The 23165-nt window shown below is 39.3% G+C and overlaps 1 protein-coding gene across 5 annotated transcripts in view; it reads left to right on the top strand.

Moving 5' to 3' along the window:
• Positions 1-20587, top strand: part of ECPAS (Ecm29 proteasome adaptor and scaffold) — a 107522-nt gene extending 86935 nt beyond the window's left edge. For 4 of the 5 annotated variants that reach the window (XM_080667174.1, XM_080667177.1, XM_080667175.1 and 1 more), the window contains 14 exons: positions 1536-1601; positions 2798-2887; positions 4221-4287; positions 4830-4921; positions 5001-5067; positions 5257-5448; positions 6078-6286; positions 7024-7067; positions 7164-7356; positions 9053-9191; positions 11445-11550; positions 11754-11842; positions 15194-15265; positions 17300-20587. In XM_080667174.1, coding sequence (XP_080523300.1) covers positions 1536-1601; positions 2798-2887; positions 4221-4287; positions 4830-4921; positions 5001-5067; positions 5257-5448; positions 6078-6286; positions 7024-7067; positions 7164-7356; positions 9053-9191; positions 11445-11550; positions 11754-11842; positions 15194-15265; positions 17300-17439 — 1566 coding nt within the window. In that variant the 3' untranslated portion in view covers positions 17440-20587. Of the gene's footprint in view, positions 1-1535; positions 1602-2797; positions 2888-4220; positions 4288-4829; positions 4922-5000; positions 5068-5256; positions 5449-6077; positions 6287-7023; positions 7068-7163; positions 7357-9052; positions 9192-11444; positions 11551-11753; positions 11843-13900; positions 14020-15193; positions 15266-17299 lie in introns of those variants that run through there. The other variant, XM_080667176.1, reaches the window with a different exon arrangement.
• Positions 20588-23165: the final 2578 nt, after the last annotated feature.

Below are 23165 nucleotides of genomic sequence, written 5' to 3'. Positions count from 1 at the left end.
TCAGATGAAAATGACACTTCCAACCAAAAAATGCATTAACATTTATATAACACAGTTTTTGTCCGTTTGTTTATTTTTTTAGGGGTTGGGTCTATACTCTCAGAATCCTTTTATGGATCACTCACTCCTACCCTACAAGTAAAGAGAATTTGTATCTAGACTTTGGCATAGTCTAAAATTACTCTGCTTTTTAGATATACTGAGATTTTTAAAAATTAGCATTTTTAAATATTACAGATGAAACATATTTATTATAAAAAATGAAAACTATACAAAGCGTATAAAGTAATTCCCTGGGAGTCCTCTTTCCCCTACGAGCACAATATTATTTCCTGAGGAGTACCCACTGTCAACAGTTTCCTGTGTCTTAAAATTCTTTTGTAGTCAGAGGCTATAAAACCAAACAAACATACTAATCTTAAAATAGACTCAGACTATGAATGTTCTGCAGCTTGCTTTTTGTAATTAACAAAATATCATGTTTATATATATAGATCTATTACATTCTTTTTAATTCATGCCTAGTATTCCACAATGAGATGATTTTGAATTTTTGTAGGAGAGATTTTGTGGCATCAAACATTATGAATGTTCTCTTTCCTCCATATCTTAAAGCCAACATTGAGTGATATCAACCTGATAAGCAAGAATCATTGTTCTAATTTACACTTTCTTATTATTAGTGTTGTCCATTTTCTTTTCATACTATATTAGCTATTTTTATTTTTTTCTATGAATTGTGTGTTTCTATTCCATGCCTATTTTTGTACTTGACTTATTTATTTTTTACATTTGTCTTTATTTATTAGGACAGAGTGCCATGTAGATTGTAAATGTTTTTCTCAGTTGACTGTTTGATTGTTAACTTGCCTATGCTGTGTAATAACTTACTGTCTTTTCCCTGGGTCTCTCATATTGCTGTTTCTTCTCCATTCTTTAGCAGTAGTCTTGCCCCTTCCCAACTTTATAGGTGTTGAGAATTAGGAAATGTAAATTCTATTCCAGACTTGGCAGCTCTGGGCAAGTCACTGCCTTATTTTTCTTATTTATTATGTCTGGATAGTGTTAACCTCTCTTACAGCATAGCTCTCAGACTAAAATGCCATTGTAAATGAGAAGGCCCTTTATAAAGTTCAAGCAATTAAATGTATGAATTTTCTTATTGCTTAGACACATTTTTTAAAAACCTTATTTGGGAATTCACTTAGTCTATTCCTTTATTTAGTGGATGGAGAACTTGAGGCTCAAGAAGGCTGGATGACTTGCTCAGAGCCTTGCTATGTTAATTTCTGAGGGCAGTTAATGTCTAAATATTGTCTGAATTTCTCACCTGTAGTGAGATGCTGCCTCTACAGGTAAATGGTTGAATGTAGGTCAAAAGGAATTAGAATTGGACTTATGTTTGACTTTGTTATATATATATATTATTTTTTTCAAAAGATTCTTCAATTTGGCATAAAGCCCTTCTATGGGAGTGTATAGAGGTTCTTCTTAGTTAATTGAATGTGCTTAGTGACTTCAGTTTCTGTTCTCAGGCTGCGATGGATAGTGCTCGACTCAGTGCTGCCAAATCCTCTCCCATGATGGAAACAATCAACATGGTCAGTGCCTAATGTAATGAGAAAGTTTAAGTGTGTTTGCTTACCTTAGAGTGTAATTGTTCAAAGTTTCTAGGTTACATTAAATGAAATAGAAATTTAAGGGAGAGTCAAACAGCTATTGTGACTTAAGTTTTTTCTTAGTATAGTTCTTTCTTCTTTTGTATTACTAAATGGAATAAATGATTTTTCAAATACTAGAATCCATTAGTCCAGAGTTGTGTTATAGGAGAACAATATATTAAAATATTTCTGTATAGATCTAAGTATCCTTTGGCCTACTTAGCAAGATTCAGATTTTTGTCTCTGCCTGAGCATTGTCTTTGGGAAGTCCTGGGCGGTGTAGGTGGGACATATTCAGTGAAGCAGGCAGCATAAAGGCAGGGGAAGAGACCTGAGCAGTATTGATAGGTTTGTGGTTTTTTTTTTTTTCAGTCATAGGAAGGGATTTACAAAAAAGAACTGCTTAGCACCGAAGTTCTGAGTTCTTGGACTCGTAGATTAGAAGTCGCTGAAGTCACTAAAGTTGTCTCTGTTGTGCATACCCTGGAGTGTTAACCCAGAGCTCATGAGCAACTGGAAATAATTTTGCTAAGCAGATCACAAGCCTGGACAGAAGGAGATATTTTTTTACGGTTTACTGGGCGACTGACCAAAGTTTGGTTAAGGATGTTATTTCTTAGTTGGATTATTGGGTGGAAAAGAAAACTTAGAGAAATAGGAATGGTTAGCAAACACCTTATAGATGTGCTTATTAATAATAGAATATACTTCATTGCATTTAAAAAATATAGTGTAGCAAATCTGCTAAGAAATCAACTTTAATAAGATGGATTGGTAGGGCAGACCCACTGAAGACCAGTTTTAATGTAGGTCCTTACACTGAACATGGACTGATAGAGGAAGTAGGTCCAGCAAGATCCTTTTTTGTTGGATAATCATTATTAATTTTCTCCTTTAGAAAATCAGTGTTTTTCATTGTTTCTGTTTCGTTTGTAATGTTGAACCACCGATGGTTTTTGTTTATAGTGCATTGATGGTTTTAACATTGAAATTGGAGCAAAATCAAACTAGCAATTTTTCAACTTCATGTCAAATCCAGTGGGTACATATTTGATTGACATGGGCAATTTTTAACTGAAGGTTTGATATGGGCTTTATTTTCTAAGGTTAACTTTATATCTATTCTTTTCCAAAAGTGCCTGCAATATCTTGATGTGTCGGTGCTGGGTGAGCTCGTTCCTAGATTATGTGAACTGATCAGAAGTGGTGTAGGTCTTGGAACTAAGGTACGTAAGTGTATTTTTCACAAGAGTAATTCTCATTTGTTTAGGCCACAAAAATATAATAGCCACATGTTTGAAATTCATATTTTTTATAAAACCCAATATTTTAGGTTAACCAGTTTGTTTTTATGGTTGCATTAATAAATTAAGACATGTGACTAATTTAGGAAATGACATGTGACTTAATATTGTCCTTTTTAGTGGCGTCATTTCTGTCCCCTGGTTGCTGTGTACATGCCCTCTGGGTTCTTATTCATTATCACTTATTAATGGAAGTGCTCATCCATTAATAAGGTATCAGGCATGGTTGTTTTTAGGTGGTGATTGGCACTTTCCACAGCACTCAGCAGGTGTTTGGATAGGAAAATGTCTTTCCAAGATTTTTCAAGGATCAGAGACCCTACCCCACACTCTTAAAAACAAACAAGTCACATTTTTTTTCCTCCTGACAAAATTAACACTTGCTTGCCTTTTAAAAACTTTAGCATTTATAGATCAGGGGCAAGTTAAAATTTGTCCTAAGGTTATACCACCCAGAGATCATCGCTGTTAATATTTCCAAGTGTTTCCTTCCAGCCGCTTATTCGTGCATGTGTCTTCCACAGCGTCTTCTTTAATGGCCATATGATATTCTGCTGTGTGGCTGTCACATTATTTATTTATTTATTTATTTGTACATTATTTATTTTAATCCATCAAGGAACATCTGGTTTGTTTTCAGCTTTTTTGATATTAAACAAAGCATGTTATGAATGTCTTGGGACACATGTGAAGCTATTTCTTTTGGTTAAATTTCTAGAACTGGAAATGTTAGAACAAGGATGGACAAGATGACATACATTGCCCTACCAAAATATTGAATCAGTTTTCTTTCTTTTTTGAAAAAAAAAATGTTTTTTATTGATTTTTAGAGAGAGAGGAAGGGAGAGGGGAAGAGAGATAGAGACATCAATGAGAGAGAAACATCTATTGGCTACCTCCTGCACACCTCCTGCGGAGATCGAGCCCGCAACCTGGGCATATGCCTTGATCGGGAATTGAACTGGCGACCTCTTGGTGCATGGGATGATGCTCATCCAACTGAGCCACACTGGCCAGGGCCAGTTTTCTTTCTTAATTGCAGTGTGTGAGAGCACCCATTTTCCTCCTGGAGGTTTTGAAAAAAATCTCTGCATGGCTAATTTAAAGTAAGAGTTTTCCTCTTTCCAGATTGATTCATGGAGGGGCTGTTAGACTTGGTATACTTTATTTTTAAATCTTCGACACCCACCTAAAACAAAGGGTTTCAGAGCGCTGTGACCATCGAATTTAGACCTTTGCCTTTGTAACCCTGTAGGGAGGCTGTGCCAGTGTCATTGTGTCATTAACTACTCAGTGTCCCCAGGACCTAACACCTTACTCAGGTGAGTTTGTCAAAACTGTGCGTAGTGATATTTTTCTATGGCCATGTCTTGTGTGACAAGATTTAAAAAAAATAATAATTATCATTCCGACATGCTTGTGATCCTGTATACTTTTTCTCCCTCTTCCTTTATCTCTTTGTTTGCAGGAGTAAAGGATGATCAATTTTAGCAAGCTTTATAAGTGTTTGATTATTTTCCAGTGGTACAAGAAGGTGAAAGTATCTGTCATCCTGAAGGATTTGTTTACTGTATAGCTCATTTTACATCAGCAATTTTCTCTTTTTACATTGGCCCCTAGGTGGGCCTAATGAACTTTTTGTACCTAGCTTTCATTTTTTCAACTTTCTTCACAATATTCTAGACAGATTAATTTTAAATTTTATAGCAGGCAAATGGACAGTACAAATATAATATACAGGGGCTCTAAACTACCCTGGAATAAATCAGGTATTAATGGCAGGGTTAAGTTTGTTTTGGTTTTGGGGACAGAGCAAACCATTTGGTCAACCAAGTGCCAGATTTTTCTCCTTTATTTCTGATAGGTAAACTTATGAGTGCTCTGCTTAGTGGCCTGACAGATCGGAACAGTGTAATTCAGAAATCCTGTGCATTTGCCATGGGCCATTTAGTTCGGGTGAGTTAAATTTCTTACTTAGTTAAGTGATTATACTTAGATAATTATACAGCAATGACAGTATTGTTCCTTTTTTCAGACCTCAAGGGATAGCAGCACTGAGAAACTCCTGCAGAAGCTCAATAGCTGGTACATGGAGAAAGATGGTACCTTTTAAATATTTATATTATTTTAAATTTAGATGTAAACAACCTAATCTGGTTTTATGTGTTTTGCTAGGAACATTTCTTACTGATTTTACTGTGGTCCAGATTGAGCAATAGTCTGTTTAGATTAGTTACCCTTAAAAACAATAAGTATCATAAGGATTGTGTTTTTTTTCTGCTTCTCTTCAGAACCCATCTACAAGACCTCTTGTGCTTTGACTATTCATGCTATTGGACGCTACAGCCCTGATGTATTGAAGAACCATGCCAAAGAAGTTCTGCCTTTGGCATTTCTAGGCATGCATGAGATTTCTGACGAGGAGAAATCAGAAAAGGAAGAATGTAACTTATGGACTGAAGTGTGGCAGGAGAATGTACCTGGTTAGTAAACAGTACCTAAGAATTAAACCTATTTCTTAAGAATCACAGCTGGAGTTTTCACTCACATTTTTTTATTCATAAACTCCTGTAGCTACTTTCCCAGGACCTTAATAGCACGTGTCCCGTTTGCTTTGGAGTCTATATCCCAATGGCTGAGTTCTCAAGGTTGGCGCTCAGAGCTCTACTCTTTCCTCTCTCATTGCTGCCCCCGTGTGAGAGTAGAAATGTTGCCCCACCAGAGTAGTTTTACTTATTTGAATTGAGAGTGAAGAGTGAGTTTATGTCACCTTAGAGCATTATTTAGAGTAGTGCTTCTCAAACCACCCTCCCTTTTTTTTTTTTTTTTTTAACCTGGATGCATGCATCTCAATGGAATGAGGACTATTGGCATGATTCCTCATGGGCATACCCAAGTACATGAAGTCCAAGTACATGAAGTTGTAGCGATATATCACAACACCACCTGCTTTCTCTCCCTATTACAGAGTGGCATAATGTAACCATTGAGAATCACTGCTTTAGACTGTTGTCACTGACTTTTTTTTCAGACTTAGGAAAGAAAAAGCAGTAATTTTTTTTTTTTTTTTGGTCACTTAAAAGTTGCTTTAATTTTGCTGTTTGTAACCTAGGTTCCTTTGGTGGCATTCGGTTATACCTGCAGGAGTTGATTGCTATTACCCAGAAGGCTTTACAGTCTCAGTCCTGGAAAATGAAAGCCCAGGGTGCAATTGCCATGGCATCAATTGCAAAACAGACCAGCTCCCTAGTACCTCCATATCTGGGAATGATACTGACCGCATTGCTGCAAGGCCTCGCTGGAAGAACATGGGCAGGAAAGGTAAAGGAACCGCTCACGCCCTGTTAAACCTGAAGTATCCTTAAAGGATGATGACTTCGTCTTTCATTTCTTACAAAAATTAGAATCTGGTTTTGTGAGACATCAGATGGATTGTTTTTGTGAACCAGATTTTCAAAGTGCAACCCATGTGTCCTGAATACTGCATAGTAATGCTGGAGATTGATTTTTACTTACCATGTTCAGCTTTTTAAGATAAGTCTTAAACCAGTGACCTCATGCACAGATCAGGATTGGGCATATGTGAAATTGAGTAGCAAGGCAGGCTGTACAAACCTCGACCTGAGGATACTCATCTCTGGGCCTATGGATTAGTAACAGTCATTTTTTACACAGGGGTGGTGGTAGGGTACAGTGAACACTCAGCAGGGAAAATGAGATTGTGGCAGCATGAAACAATCTACTTGGTGCTGTAAACATCAGTGGCGGCCAGTGCACCACCGCAGAGGAAGAGCTGGGCTAAGAGCAGATTAGTTCCAACTCCATGGTCCACACTGCCGCCTGTGTGACCTTGGGCAAGTCAGCTCTCTAGGCTTAATGAAATGGAGAGAAAGGCAGTTATTCTGCAGCTATGGGTGTACTTATTAAACAGTAAGAGCCTAAAGATAAGATGACTCTGGTTAATTTTTGTTGACATAGTTATGAAATTGTAGTCATAGTGCGAAGAATGTAAATGACACATATGTGCTTAATAGCATTCTCATTTTTCAACCCCTTAGGAAGAACTGCTGAAAGCCATTGCCTGTGTGGTGACAGCTTGCAGGTAAATGTTCTGTTAGTGAAGATGCCATTTCTTAAACTGAGCCCGAGAGTGGCGGCCTTTATTAACTGTTGTGATGCTTTTGTATGGGTCCTGTAGTGAAGAGCTGGAAAAGCCTGTGCCCAATCAGCCCAGCACAAATGAAATTATCCAAGCAGTTCTCAAGGAGTGCTGCAAAGAGAACCCCAAATACAAACTTGTAGCAATCAGCTGTGCAGCGGATGTCTTGAAGGCCACCAAAGAAGACAGATTCCAGGAGTTTTCTGACATTGTCATACCTCTCATCAAGAAGGTAATGACCCTGTATCTTCTCAGGTCTGGTTTCTACTTCAGAAATTAAAAAGAAAAGATTTTTCTGTGTTCTGTTTGCATATTTTATTTTAGGATTAGTGTAGCTGCAATTCGCAGAAAATCATTGCCCTCATGGTCCACGGTGTAGCTACATTCCAGACGGTGATGCCAAAGCTGAAGAAAGAATGAAGGATCAGAGTAGGCATGTCAGTGCCTTCTTAAGGAGAGCTCCTGGAAATGCTGCCTGGCATTTTCACTTCGATCCTGTTGGCCAGTACTTAGCTGGAATCTGGCTGCAGATGCATTCTCGGTGTCCATTAGTCCTCCATGGGAGGAGGGGACAGTGGTTAGCTTTATTTAATTTATTTTTTTAAAATATAGTTTTATTTATTTCAGAGAGAAACATCAATGATGAGAGAGAATCATTGATTGGCTGCCTCCTGAATGCCCCCCACTGGGGACTGAGCCAGCAACCCAGGCATATGCCCTTGCCTGGAATCGAACCCGGGACCCTTCAGTCCACAGGCCGACACTCTATCCACTGAGCCAAACCAGCCAGGGCTGGTTAGCTTTATTTTTAAAACAAAGCAGAAAGATGAGTTTATTGCAGGGGTTTCGACCTGCAAGCCAAGAAACTCCAGGCTGCAGGAGTGGATATTGGAATGAATGGTCTCTGTCAGACAGGGTGAGGCAGAACTGGATTTACAGTTGTTCATATGGAAAATAACACAATAATTAATAAGTGCTAATATAAGAATAACCTCTATGCTTTGTGCACTCACAGCTGTAAACATACTTCTGCCCCACCCTGTAGTTAAAATAAGCTTTGCCTTTGAGCTTGTGTAGAAGCACCCCAGCTATCCTAGAGTGAAGATAGGGAGCTCAGTATGTCACTGTTAATGGCCTCTGGGGGGCACAGAGTTTGATCCAGAACAGACTTTAGTTTCATTTAGAAAATGAAATACTTGTTTTTAAAGAAATAAGGGTATAGTTTCACTATTTTTTGTGAAACATGAAATAGTTTAAATAGCATTCTTATTTCTTGTGTTGCTGCTAATTTGTAGTTTTCTTTGAGTAAAAAGGCTATTTAAATAATATTACCTACATAATGGATTTGGAAGACTTACATTTTGAATTGATGATATTTCGAGCTAGCTGGATGAGTCACTTCCCAACCTGTTTCCTTCTTATTATAGGAGTTTGGATTTAGGTCATTACCAAGTTCTTTCATCTTTAATTTCATGATTCTAATGCAAGTATTTTTCTTTGGTGCTCAAAATACTACATATACAGTGTTTATTTTCCATTTTGCTTCAGATTTCCTTTAAACGATTTCCCATATTTATTAGAAGATGTAGTATCCTGTTACAAATTCTCTTTAGAAATAGGAAAACTCAGGCTAGAGAATTTAGCATTTAATTCTTGGTTAACATCTCCTACTTTGGTACCCTGATTGTTTTAATAGTAAACCTGTAACTTTGAAAAAAAATTACATTATGCTTTTCTTTCTTTCTTTCTTTCTTTCTTTCTTTCTTTCTTTCTTTCTTTCTTTCTTTCTTTCTTTCTCTCTCTCTTTCTCTCTTTCTCTCTCTCTCTCTCTCTCTCTCTCTCTCTCTCTCTCTTTCTCTCTCTCTCTCTCTCTTTCCTTTCTTTCCTTTCTTTCCTTTCTTTCCTTTCTTTCCTTTCTTGTGTCCTAGAACTCGCCTGAAAGCATTGGAGTCCGGACAACCAAAAATGAAGACGAGAATGAGAAGGAAAAGGAGCTGCAGCTGGAATCCCTGCTAGGAGCCTTTGAGAGCCTGGGCAAAGCCTGGCCCCGAAATATGGAGACTCAGCGTAAGCACCAGAACCTGCACTCGAAGAAGTGCTGTAACCAGAGGCTACTTAATGAGAGCAGAGATGTTCTGAGTGACAAGTTACTGTTTCTTGTACCTTCTGACTGATTAATAGAGTTATCCAACACAAATTTTACTCCTACATTGGCACATAATCCTATTGTATTAGTTTGCTAGGGTTGCTATAACAAAGTACAGCAGACAGGTGGCTTAACCAACAGAAATTCATTTTCTCACAATTCTATTTGAGATCAGGGTGTCAACAGTGTTGGTTTCTTCTGAAACCTCTCTCCTTGGCTTGTAAAGAACCATCTATGTCTGCGTCCTAATCTCTTCTTATGAGGACACCAGCAACATCAGGTTAGGGCCCACCCTAATGACCTCTTTAAAGATGCTGTCTCTTAAGTACAGTCATTCTGAGGTTCTTAGGGTTAGGACTTAGTTATGAATTTGGGGGAACGCAATTCAGCCCTTAACACCCACGATATATTATATAGATAGTTTGACTGTAAAAACAATTCTTTTACTCTTCTTTGTGATACTATTTGCTGAGCAATCCACAGAATATATTAGTGGGGTCTCTTCATCTTGGAAATTAATGGCCTTGTAAGTAAACAAATCTTTAATAAGCAAGTGAAATCTCTGTTTCACTGAGAACCTTGAAACTCTTTGAGAGATTTTCAGAATTGGACATGTATTTCCAAAGGGTTAAGAAGATGAACAAACAGTAAACCTTTTTAGTTGGATTAGGTTGCAGTTAGGAGTCTTTTGACTGGGCCTTGAACTTGGGAACTAGGCTCCTTTGAAGTTTGCCTTCTGTTAGTTTCTGCAGTGTTTTACCCCTGGACACCTTAATATGCTTGAGTGTTAATAAAGAAGTATGTTGATTATTTGTGATTGGATATGTCTGAAATCAGATTTAAGATTGTCTCTGAGCCTTGCCATTTTTTTTGTGAACTTTAAAAAATATATTTGCCATGTATAGGAAGGATTTTCCAAAAGATACGTATTTATAAATGGTCTTATGTCTTGGCATTATGTTCTGGACTGCAGTGGAAGTCTCCTTTTTTTGACGCCATTAGGGCTACTGACTTTTCCTTGAATGAGGTATAAAAAGTAGGGAATTTATATAAAAACTAGTGGCCCGGTGCACAGATTCGTGCACATTGAAAGGAAATTAATTAGAAGAAACATTCATGCGGTAATTATGTTACTGCAAAAAATTACATGTCAAAATAGTATGTATAATATAGTATTATAAAATTAAAACACATGTGCGATAGGCACCAGTGAGAGCTTTACATGTATTGTGCATGCACGAGTCAACGTTTATTTTTAAATTGCCTGTGCACATCAGTCGGACAGACTGACAGTCGGTCACTTAGCCTTTTATATATATATAGAAGATGATACATACCCAAAGCAGTTTATTTTAGTGTAAGGCATAGAAATGTATATTCATTTGCCTGTTATTGAGGGGAAGGCCAAGCCTTTGAGAATTGAACTGTTATGCATTGACTTCTTGTACATCTTACTCACAGGGTATCATCTACAATTTCTGAGTTCTGTTTCTTTATTGTAGAAAAAGAAGCTAAAATCTCTTATGCAGCAATTACAGTGCAGAATTCTTATAGATTTTTACTGCCATCTTTCTTTACATATGTGAATCTAACTAAAAATAATGACTTTGTTGAGTTTTATACACCTATTTCATCAGTTAGTATACTATTAATTATATGATTGTAATTGCAAGTGCAGTTGGCGTGACTGGTTTGGGATAGAGCTGATGTCTGTTGGTAAGCCCACAACATGTGGAAGCTCTTGCGTGTCCCAGGAGCTCCCGCCTCCAGAGTTCTGCTTTCTTGTCATTCAGGGTGTTCTACAGGGAAAGGGAGTGTGGTTAAGATTCAGTGTCAGTTCCTTGGAGAAGGATACTGCTTTGAAAATGAACATTTATAAACAGTTATACAGGACCTTCATGGGGGAAGTTCTGATCAGGGAAATTTGTTTGGACACAAAGTCAGCCTGAAGTTCTGTTTGTTTTTTGAAATTTCATGGCTTTAACTAAAGGCATTTGTTGTTTTATTTTTTCCTCCCTCCCCCTCTTTTTTCTGTCTCCCTACCTCCCACCCATCTCTGCCCCTCTGTCCCTCTCTGTTTCTGTCTCTGTCCTTCCATCTGTCCCTCACTCGCTCTGTCCTTTGCTCCTTCACACTCCCTGTCCTACTCTGTCCCATTCTGTCTTTCTTCCCAGGTTGTTATCGGCAGGAGATATGCAAATTGATGTGTGACCGGCTAAAACTCAGCACATGGAAAGTGCAGCTAGGAGTCCTACAGTCAATGAATGCCTTTTTTCAGGGGTAATTTGCTTCATAGTTCATTTATTTTGTCCTTTTCCCCCTTAGCATTTTATATGTAATCAATGAAATTCTTTTAAATTTTTAAACTAAATGCTAGAATGACATCATAAAGTGGTACATGCAGATAGAAATTATTTGTGCCAGAAAGGTTTTGGAATATTTCTTAAAACTGGTATTTGTGTCTTGCCTTCTGATTTTTATAGATTAATGCTTTTGGAAGAAGAACATGCAGATCCTGAGGCTTTGACTGAAATTCTTCTTGAAACTTGTAAATCAATCACATATTCTTTAGGTGAGTGTGATAAACTGACATTGATAAGGGGTCCTGATTTTAAAGGTCAGGGAGCTAAGTTTCAAATATTTCCTACCTTGTGCTAGGAACTAAGTTTATGGAACTACTGAACTATCCTATTTAATATACTCTGTATGCCCAGACTGAAATATGTTAACCTGGAACTGTAATTTAGGATTTTAACTCCTAGGTTAGAAAAACCCTTGTGATAAGTATTTTTAAAAAACTTTTACTTGGAAATAATTTTAAACTTACAGAAAAGTTGCAATAATAGTACATATATCCTACATATGAGTGAAATCACATGGTTCTTGACTTTTTCTGTAGGACTTATTTCGCTAGCATTATATTCTCCAAGATCCATCCATGTTGTCGAAATGGCAGTATTTCATCTTTTCTTATGGCTGAGTAGTATTCCATTGTAATATGTACATCTTCTTTATCCAGTCATCTGTCGAGGGACATTTCGATTATTTCCATGTATTCACCACTATGAATAATGTTGCAATGAACATAAGGATACACATATCTTTGCGAATAAAAGTTCTCAAATTTTTCAAGTACATACCCAGAAGAGGGGTTGCTGGGTCATATGGTAATTCTCTTCTTAATTTTTTGAGGAACCTCCATTAGTGGCTGTACCATCAGCAGTGAATGAGGGTTTCATTTTCTCCACAACCTTTCCAACACTTATTTTACTTGTCTTGTTGATAATAGCCATTCTAACAGGTGTGACATGTAGTTAATGAAGCTAAGCATATTTTCATATATCTGTAGGCCATTTGCATGTCTTCTTGGGAGAAGTGTCTTTGGATTGTTTGTTTTGTTGTTGAGTTGTATGATATACAACTGAAAGCAACTAATGAACAAACAAGACAAGCAAAAAACTCATAGCCCCAGCCAGATGGGTCATTTCGATAGAGCAGTGGATGGCAAACATGCGGCTCGCGAGCCACAGTTTGCCGCTCTGTTGACTAATGAGTTTGCTGACCACTGAGATAGAGCATCATTTCCATATGCCAAGGTTGTGGGTTTGATCCTTGGTCAGGGCACATGCAAGAATCAGCCAATGAATGTATATGTGGAACAACATATTGATGTTCCCCCACCCCCTCTAAATCAATGCAAAAAAAAAAAAATAATAAGCACACCAAAAACCCTTATAGACACAGACAATAGGATGGTGGTTACCAGAGGGAAAGGAGTGTGGGGGAGGGATAGTAAAGAGTAAAGGGGGTCCAATATATGGTGACTGAAGGAGATTTTACTTTGGGTGGTAAATATAATACAATATACAGGTGGTGTATTATAGAATTGTATACTTGAAAACTATATAGTTTTGTTAACCAAAGCCACCCCAATGAATTTAATTTTAAAAAGCTAGCAAAAACAAACAGAAACCTGAGCTCAATGACTTGCCAGGCTGAGCTCTCAGACATGGACGACACCACCCCTGGGGCGGGAAGGTTGGGCTGCCATGAAGAGGGGTGACTTTCCCATAAGCCTGTGTCTCGGTTTCCCTCCTGTCCCATGCTGAGGGGCCCAGTCAAGACATTAAGTAAAAATAGTACATGTAATACCTATATATCTTTTAACCAAAGTTACCTGTTAACATTTTGCCCCATTTGCTTAATCATTACTTCTATATACATATTTTTCTTGAACCATTTGAAAGTATATTGTTTACTTCACACCCCGTTACCTCTAAATTTTTCAGTGTGCATTCTCTTACATCAGCTCAGTACAATTACCAACTTTAGGCAGTATAACAATGATGCAGTTTTAAAAATCAAATTCTTTACTGTTCATGTTCTAGGTTTTCCGTTGACTCAATGTTTTTTATAGAATTTCTCCCCTCCCCTCCATTAAAGAATTTCAGTCCAGGATCATTTATTGAATTTAGTTGTTATATCTTCTTATTCTTCTTTAATCTGGAACACTTCTCTCAGCTTTTCTCTGCCCTATATGACATTGACAATTTTGAAGAAAGTCTCCCCCCCGTATTTTTTTAATTGGAGGGTTTCTCATGGTGTTTGTCTCATGTTTCCTCCTGATTAGATGCAGGTCATGACTTCCCAGTTGGGATACTCCCTCCATAAGTGACGTGCCTCACATCAAGAGGCACACAGTGTCCATCTGCCCTCACTGGCGATGTTAATTTTGATTACCTGGTCAAGGTATATTCAGTTTTCTCTACCTTCTAATTATTTCCCCCCCACGCCCCCCTTGTGTCTAATAAGCAGCCTGTGGGAAATACTTTAAGACCATTTAGATGACCTGCTCTTCTTCACAACTGTCTGGGGAAGACACTTGAAGCCATGCAGGCATGCTGCTCCTCTCCAGAAGGCCTTCTAGACCTAGCACATGTCAAGGCTTCTTCCTGAACCTGTTTTTACTGAGATGGCTTTCTAACTCCAGCCTCCCTCACATTTACCTTTTGACAGTTGGCATCCTCATAAGCAAGATCCCACCCTCTCCCTACCGCTATTATCAATACTGATTCATCGATTCCTTTTCCCCCAGTTGGTTAATAATTAATTATTTTTCTTAATTTGTTGCTCATATGGTCACAGATTTGGCCAGTGGAGGCTCCTTCAAGCTGACTCCTGTGTCCTATTGACAGGCCACCATCATTCTTACAGGCCCTTCTGTACTTTGTAACAGAACAGGATGTTATAAGCTCATCTTGTGCTTTCCTTGCTGTGAGTTTGGTTGTGTTAATTTTTTCGGTAGACACTTTCACCATGAACTAGATGCTGTATCTAGAGCAGTGGTCGCCAACTGGTGGTCCGCGACCACTGGTGGTCCGTGAGGTCTGAAAGGTTGGCGACAGCTGATCTAGAGTAGACACTAAGGAAGTATGTTTCAGTTGTAATTCTTGGAGGTAGCATGCTTTTGGATAAAGAACTGGCAGTTAAGAAACTGGTCTTTACAGGGTCTCAGGCAGGTGTCTCTGATTTTGTCTTCACCCTGGTTGTGTAATGTTCTTTGTTAATTTGAGGTCATGCAACCTAAAGACCCTTCTTAGGTATTATGAGAAGATGAGTATGTGTTTAAGTAGTGTCTTTTGAATTCCCACTTCTAAAATGGGTCCTTTTAAATATTGCCATTTGGTGTGGTGATTGATATATTCGGCTGACTTTTTTTTTTTAAAGTAAGGAATGTGGCACATAGCACATTTCAAGTATTTAATGATAGATAACCCGGAAAGGAAGCTTACTTCAGAAAAGGTGTGTCTTTCCCTGAATTTGTCATTTCTTAACATCTTTCAGTAACATTAACTTAATCTTGGAGCTTTTGTTTCAAAGGCATATAAAACAAGTAACGTGTATTATGTGTTTTTTTTCTTAGAAAATAAGACGTACTCGTCTGTGAGAACAGAAGCTTTATCTGTGATAGAATTACTGCTTAAAAAGCTTGAAGGTGAGTTCCTGATAGTTCTGATTGGAAAACCGGAAAGCCAGATATTTTATGGCATATGTTTTAGAAATTGTTTTATTTTCTGTTTTTGTTTTTAATAAGCATATGCTTTAAATTACAAATTAACACACACACACACACACACACACATGCACATCTAAGTGGGATAGACAAAGCTAAAACCCTTAAATTTTATTAAAGTCTTTAAATTTTATGAAGCTGTAGTTATCTTAGAATGATAGTTTTGTTTCCAGTGTGAATCCTGATTTAATCTTGGTTATCATGGCACATGGTTGACAGTGCAGAGGATAGCTCTCTGTCCTCATGTAAATAAACAGAATGACACACTGAAAAGTGGAGTTGGGAAAGCATTTTAACAATTATCCACCCGAGTCATCTACTTTGATAGCATTTTCTTAATCCTATTTTTCCCTGTTTTTCTTTTTTTAACCTTCTTATAAAGAAGATTTCTCCTTTTTAAAAAAAAGTATATTTTATTGATTTTTTACAGAGAGAAAGGGAGAGGGATAGAGAGTTAGAAACATCTATCAGCTGCCTCCTGCACACCCGCCACTGGGGATGTGCCCTCAACCAAGGTACATGCCCTTGACCGGAATCGAACCTGGGACCCTTTAGTCCGCAGGCCGACGCTCTATCCACTGAGCCAAACCAGTCAGGGCAAGAAGATTTCTTCTAATGGCTGTGGTAAAAGAAAACATTTTCTTCAGTGGTGTATCTGTTACTAATTTTAAAAGGAGGCCTCTTTTTTCCCCTTCTCTTTTTTTTATTATTTTAACCCCAGGGAATGGGGAAGAAGGAGCAGTTTTCTCCAGGTCCTGTATATTTGCAATTTTTACTTCTTTATTTCTGCTTAGCATATAAAGCACCTCTCCTAGGGCTCCATAAAACAGGCTTTTTAGACTCAGTAACACTACACACCTTGTAATTCCTTTTTTCTTTGTGGAAATGAAAGAGCAAGGCTCCTCATCAGATCGCTGAATTTGCACTGTTTGCCAAATATGCATGAATATATTCTAGGTGAGTAAAATGAGACTAACTGGTGAGGTAACATGCCAAAACCACATCACTAGAAAGTGGCAGAACCTCACAAATAAAACTTAGGATCTTTACTTTGAGTTTCTCTGATGCTCCCCTTAAAGAAAGGATTAATAAATTGTCATCTGTTGAAACTGTGCAATTTTGAAATTTGTTCAAGATTTTTTTAACTGAACAAACATCTATACTACTAATAAAATACTAATAAAAAGGTAATATGCTAATTAGACCTGACGTCTTCCGGACATCCTTCCGGACAAAGCCACTGTGGCAGGGGCCGAGGCAGAGGTGGTTAGGGGTGATCAGGCTGGCAGGGGAGGGCAGTTAGGGGGTGATCAGGCCAGTAGGGGAGGGCAATTAGGGGGTGATCAGGCCAGCAAGGGAGGGCAATTAGGGGGTGATCAGGCTGGCAGGGGAGCAGTTAGGGAGTGATCAGGCTGGCAGGGGAGCAGTTAGGGGTGATCAGGTCGGCAGGCAGAGGTGGTTAGGAGCAATCAGGCAGGCAGGCAGGTGAGCGGTTAGGAGCCAGCGGACCCGATTGCAAGAGGGATAGTCCCGGATTGGAGAGGGTGCCGGCTGGTTGAGGGACCCCTCCCCACCCCCATGCACGAATTTCATGCATTGGGCCTCTAGTATCTTATAAAGAGGCTTTTTATGTTGTTGATGGTCTTTTGGTCATTTTGTGCTTTGCCTTGATACTTCCTACTTATCACTTTGCTTCAGCATCCCTAGATGCTTTTCAACCCACTAATACTGGGGGCAGAGGATGGGAATCCCTGATATGCTCTCAGGTTATTGTCAGTAATTAGGCTTTGAGACAACTGTTGAACCTGTGATCATTATATCCTAAGTTGTTATCAAGTGGTTGCTTTGCATTTATTTGGGGGATATGATATATGGAGGAAAAGCAGAATGACTAGTTTGTTTTTTTGTGCTTGCTTGTTCTATGAGGAATCTTTTTTTTCTTCTATTTCCATTCAGAGTCTAAACAGTGGGAAAGTTTGACATCTGAGTGCAGAACGCTCCTGATTGAATCTTTAGCAACTATGGAGACAGACAGCCGACCTGAGCTGAAGGAGAAAGCATCATTGCTGAAGAAAACACTTGAAAATCTGGAATAATTTGGAAGTGGAAGAAACAAACAAGTGCCATGTTCATTGTGATGAAAACGGTGGTATTCTTTGAAAAACCAAGTGGGAAAAGTGAAGATTAATCTGTAGCATGCATCATTCCTTGGCTGAAATAAAAACAAAAAATGCCTTAAATTTTGTTCCTTATTAGCTTTATTTTATTTGATGTTTTAAAAGTATCTGGGCTGAGTGAGCTTAATGAAACATGGATGTTTGAGAGGTGGTTGTTGGTAAAACTGATGGAAGTAGTTATTAGAAGATTAAAGCTGTTATTAAAGGGATAAACAATGTTGTAGAGAAGCTGGATAAAACAATCTTAGAACTGCATTTAAACTGAATGAAGTTATTTCAGGAAGGGGCTCTATAATCACTTAGTTGAACCCCCTTGCTTTACACCTGAAGAAATAGGCTATGTGCTGACAGAGCTTCCTTTCTGAGGCCTGTGCTAAGGCCAGAACCCAGGTGTTGGATGACCTGCCCAGGAAATTTTCTTTTACAACCTTCTGCCAATCAGTGCTAACCCTGACTGACGAGAGAAATAAGAACTGAACTGATATCATTGGATTCTTGAAATTCATAAGTTGAATGTTATCATTTGTTAGGTGATTGGTTTTTAGAAAGTAATTGTTTAGCATCGTTCTTTCTGGGTTGAGAGGGAGAATTTGGTCTCCATGTGATAGTTCTGATTGTCTTTTTTTTTTTTAATCCTTTCCTGAGGACATGTTTTTTATTGATTTTAGAGAGAGAGAGGAAGGAAGAGAGAGAGAAACATCAATAGGTTGCCTCCTGTACACATTCTAACCGAGTATTGAACCCCAAACCTTGGTATGTAACCTGACTGGGAATTGAACCCAGGACCTTTCGGTGTACAGGACGATCCTCCTACCCAGCCGTACTGGCCAGGGCTGATTGTCCTCCTTTCACAGGCAGATGCAGGTAGGTTAGGACAAGATTGATCATTCTGTCCGTCTATGGTTGCTTATTTTGTAAAACCCAAACCAGCAACGAAATCATGACTGTTGATTTAGACCATTTATAATCTCAGAACCATAAAAGCACCTTAAAATTTTATACTCACTTTTATGCTAACAGTATGACTTTAGGATAGAAAGGAAAGCATTTTAATTTGCCATCTGGGAATAACTTGGTACTGTTCAAAATAAATATTTACAGCTAGGGTTTCTTCCTTTCCTTCTGCTGCTCATGCCCCTGCCTAAGGATGTAGGGTAAGGGGAAAAACAAGTTTAATGAAGGTGTTTAAGGTAAACTGAACACTAGCTCACCTTGGATTCCAAGCACAAAATTGGTTTATACTCAGTATTGCCCTTTACTGACATTAACACCAGGGTTAAAATTTCATGCTTATTTTTTGTGTGGTTTCTATTGAGCAATGAATGTATTTCAAACTTTCTTGACTGTGACCAAGAGTAAAAATAACTTTTCACATTTGACCCAGAACAGACTGTGTGTGTGTGTGTGTGTGTGTGTGTGTGTGTGTGTGTGTGTGTGTGAGAGAGAGAGAGAATATAAAATCGTTAATTGAAATAAATATTTTGTGAAATAATTCAGACTCTTACTATGTGTGATATACTTTGATCCCTCCTTCACCTCTACTGTTTTATATGCTCACTAAATTTATTTCCTGACTCATAAATGGGTTGCTATTCACAGTTTGAAAAACAGTGCATAGGTAGTACCTAACCTTGGCTGTATATGCTGTGTTCTGGGGTTGCTTCTGATTTGGAAAGGGGTTTACAAAGAAAATTTAAGTGTTTATTTCTGAAACATGTTCTTAGCTGATACTGAATATAATTGTGAGCTTTAGTAGCATTGTGAGTTTTAAGGAACCTATCGTGGACTGCCACTTGAGAAGGCTTTTGCTTTAGGGAAAATCAACTTTGGATGTTTTTCAGAAAGCTTATGGCCTTACAGTGTTTTCCTGATCAGTATTCTCCACCAAGTGCCCTCTGACTTTCATTTTCAGTCCCTGGGACGTTGTTCCTAGGCAAGAATGCCGGGGAGGCCAGGTGTTATCAGAAACAGTGTTAAGGCCCATACGAAATGTTAAAGCCTCATCAAATTTTATGCTTTTAAACATTTTGTTATTTAATATTGGGAATTTCCCATGGTGCTGAGAGCGGTGCTAAGATACTTGAACCTATTGCTTAGTGCTAGTGAATTAATTTCTTTTAGCTTTCTAAGCACATTTCTAATTTATATACTTAATGCCTTCATCTTAACCAGCCAAGTCATCTGCACAACGAGTAATGCTGAATCATGGTCTCCCAGTGCAGCTCGTGTGTACGTGTGTGTATGTATTTATGTAAAAGGGTGAAGAACAGAGTGTGTGACTGTGGAGTGTTGATACTGGTGAACAAATGGAAGAAGGACCCGTGCGTGTTTGTCTTCTGCCTTCATTTTCCAAAGCTATCTGGAACAGGTTTTTATAATTCTCGCCTAGGAAAATTGTGCCACTTGTCATACAAGCGACTGATTGAGATAGTCTAATTACTAAATTCCTTATTCCTGGAATAAGTACACTAGATATATCTTCATAAATCTATCGATACATGGAAAGGAGGTACCTGAAGTCTGGCAGTTGGTCAAAACAATGGAAGTAGTATAACATTGTCTTTTTGGTGATAAAAGATCAGCAGTTTCTTTAATGTTTGTGTCCAATTTCTAATTGCCGGTGTGTCTGCCTGTGATCCAGTTTACCTGCACAATAACGCGGACTGCCACCAAACCCCCATGGCTTCCCCCCTGCCATCTTTTCCTTGTGTATTTACTAAGAAGAAAAAGAGAAGAAAAAAGACGTGACCGTGTTGTTCTAGTAGCAATTGCACTGTGTGAACACTGTCTGCCCCTTGGGGGAGTTTCTGCCGGCCCAGCTGCTGCCACAATGTATCCATGCTGCTTGTGAAGTACAGGGACTTAACTTTGACCTTGGCACTCATTGTAATGTACAAACTGTTGTTAATGGATGTATATGTAACAGATTTTTGTATTTTATATGCAAAGTCTTCATAGAATCCTCTGCAATATGTACTGGGCTAGCTAAGCATGTGATAGTCTTATTTGAGAGGAAAACCCTACCCATGCCCAAGAAGGTATGAAGTAAATAAAAGCTGCATGACCAGTTCTTCCCAAGTCGTGTATTGATTTCTACTGGTTCTCTAGGAAAAGAGTTTAGCTTCTGAGGTATTTGGCTAGTTATACTTGAAAAACCAAAAAGGGCCGACTGCCTGCCTCTGCTTAGCTACCTCTGCTGATTCACCATTAATTCCAGAGTGTGCTTGGAGTCTTTTTTGAGTCATCTTGGGAGAAGCCTTTATGGGCCCCTCTATATGTTTGTGCTCACTTAATTCTATCCTAAAATGTATAAAATCTGAGGGCTTTTTAAAAAAACATTTAAAATTTATATTTTTATAGATTGCAGAGAGGAAGGGAGAGGGAGAGAGAGAAACATCAATAATGAGAGAGAATCACTGATCGGCAGCCTCCTACATGCTCCACACTGGGGATTGAGCTCACAACCCAGGCATGTGCCCTGACCAGGAATCAAAGCGTGACTTCTTGGTTCATAGGTTGATGCTCCACCATCTGAGCCACACCAACGGGCGACCCTTCTATCATTAAATATGGGCCATACTTTACTGTTTAATGTGTGACAAATCTAGAAATCATATTCCCCTCCCATTCCAGAATGGCTGCTTTCTTTTTTTACTTCCTGAACTAATTCTGTAAAGTCTCAATTCTTTATATGCCCACTGAAGCCGCTGCTCAGCTTAGTGATCAAGTAATGATTCGACAGATTTCCTTAAATCCCCTGTACCCATAGTTCTCCATTCTGATAACTACTGTTCCTCTAAGATTCAAAGCTCCGTTACCCAAGATGGTTGTGTTTATGATTTTAATTGCATTTTGGGGAGTAATAGTGGGAGTAGAGAATAGCTAAGACCAGCCAACAACCTAAAATTCCATGAGATAACACTATTTTTATAGACCCTTAGCCTTCCCTGCTATTAGGTATTTCTCATTGGCTAGTTTCTCTGTATTCTTTTTAGTCCTCAAGATTTCTAGGCCTTCTCCTGTCTTCCTAATACCTTTACTCTCCTCTCTCCCAGTGTCCCAAGCCCTTCTAAAGAAGCCAGAAGTGAACTTTAAAATTTTATAACTTCATTAGTAAATAGAATAATTGCATTATCTCTGTTACAATCTTTTCCCATTTGAATGAGCCCAGGCCCTGCTTTCACAATAGAACAGACCTCCTGAGGTGTTTTTCTAAATAAAAGCCACATAACCAGGAGATGAGATGCCACTCTTTTGAAAGGTGAAGTGGCTGAGGTTAGGTTATTTTGCTTGGTTTGGGGAGAAATGATTCTGAAGGGCAGCCTCCTGCACACCCCACCCTTCATCTCTACCATCTTTACAAGAATTACAAATTTTTGTTTATTGATCAAAATAATACGTGTTTAGAGTTGCACTCTAAATTTTACATTAGGATTCATTTAGTTTATTGGTTATAACATTGCTGCTATAACATTTTATTGTTCCCTTCATATCTGCACTATGTTAGAGTCATTCTACTACCTCAAAATTTTCATGTAATGGATAATGGAATCTTTCAGGTCACTATGTTTCAACTAGCTGTTAGAAAATTATTGAATTTTATTCATCTTTTTATTAGGCAACTTTACTAAACTCTTGCTGTGAAACAGTTTTAATTTATTCCCTTTGGATGTAAAATCATATAGTTTGCAAGTGATAATTTTATTTCCTTTTCTTCCATATCACTGCCTGTTATTTCTATTTAATGTCTTAGTATCAATCTTCTAGCAACATTCTTGTTGCCTAGTGATGGGAGGGATTTATTGTGAGCACTGAGCTTTAGGACGACTGCACTGGAATGGCGAGAAGAGGGCTGTGCGGGCTGGTCTGGAGGCGCCCGGGTGTCTGTCTTCCACACTTTGCTGAGCAGCTTCCCCACCTCATCGTAGATGAGGAACATGATGGCTACGTCCCAGGGGACCGGCCGGGCTGGGGAAAGTGCCATGCAGAAAGCCTGGAGGCCCTCATTCCTCAGGGTCTGCCAGACAGCCCACGTGTTCCCTATTGGAGCACCGCCAGGCCCCCGCATCCGGTCCAGACCACGTGAGGAGTTGATTCCTGCAGCTGCGCCCTCGATAGTTCCCAACATCGTGATCAGCGGTGGCGGCGGCGAGTTGGGCCGGTCCCCTCGGTACCAGCTATACAGGGAGGTCATGACAAAGAAGCGTGAGGCCCTCGTACATCCGCTTCAATCCTGTTCCCGCACAATCGCCCCGACTCCGTGGAAGCCTCACTCAGTACTCTGAGCTGGGAGGTCCGGTGGTGGGTGAGTTTCCCCTTGAGGGTCTGCTTGGGGCGCACCAGCACCGCGGCCTCGGCGCCCAGCAGCCCTTGGACACGTTGCTGCTGGAAACCGGACGATCACCTGGGGGACAGAGCGGAGGGGCAGGAGGCTGAGGCCTCGCACAGGCCCGGGACGCACAGGTACCGCGGCGGGTGCGTGCTCACGTGCTCGGTGGGGAAGGTGGTGCCCATTGCACAGCCGCCCCTGGACGCCTGGGGGACCGGGCCCGGGTCCCCGTGCCTCACTCGGCGAGTCCTGGAGAGGCGCGAAGGGGCGACCCACAGGGCGAGCCCCCACGTGCAAGTCTGCTGCCCTCTCCCCT

This window comes from Plecotus auritus (genome assembly GCF_963455305.1).
Source record: "Plecotus auritus genome assembly, chromosome: 5".
NCBI lineage: Eukaryota > Metazoa > Chordata > Mammalia > Chiroptera > Vespertilionidae > Plecotus > Plecotus auritus.
This window is presented reverse-complemented; position numbering and strand designations above follow the sequence as displayed.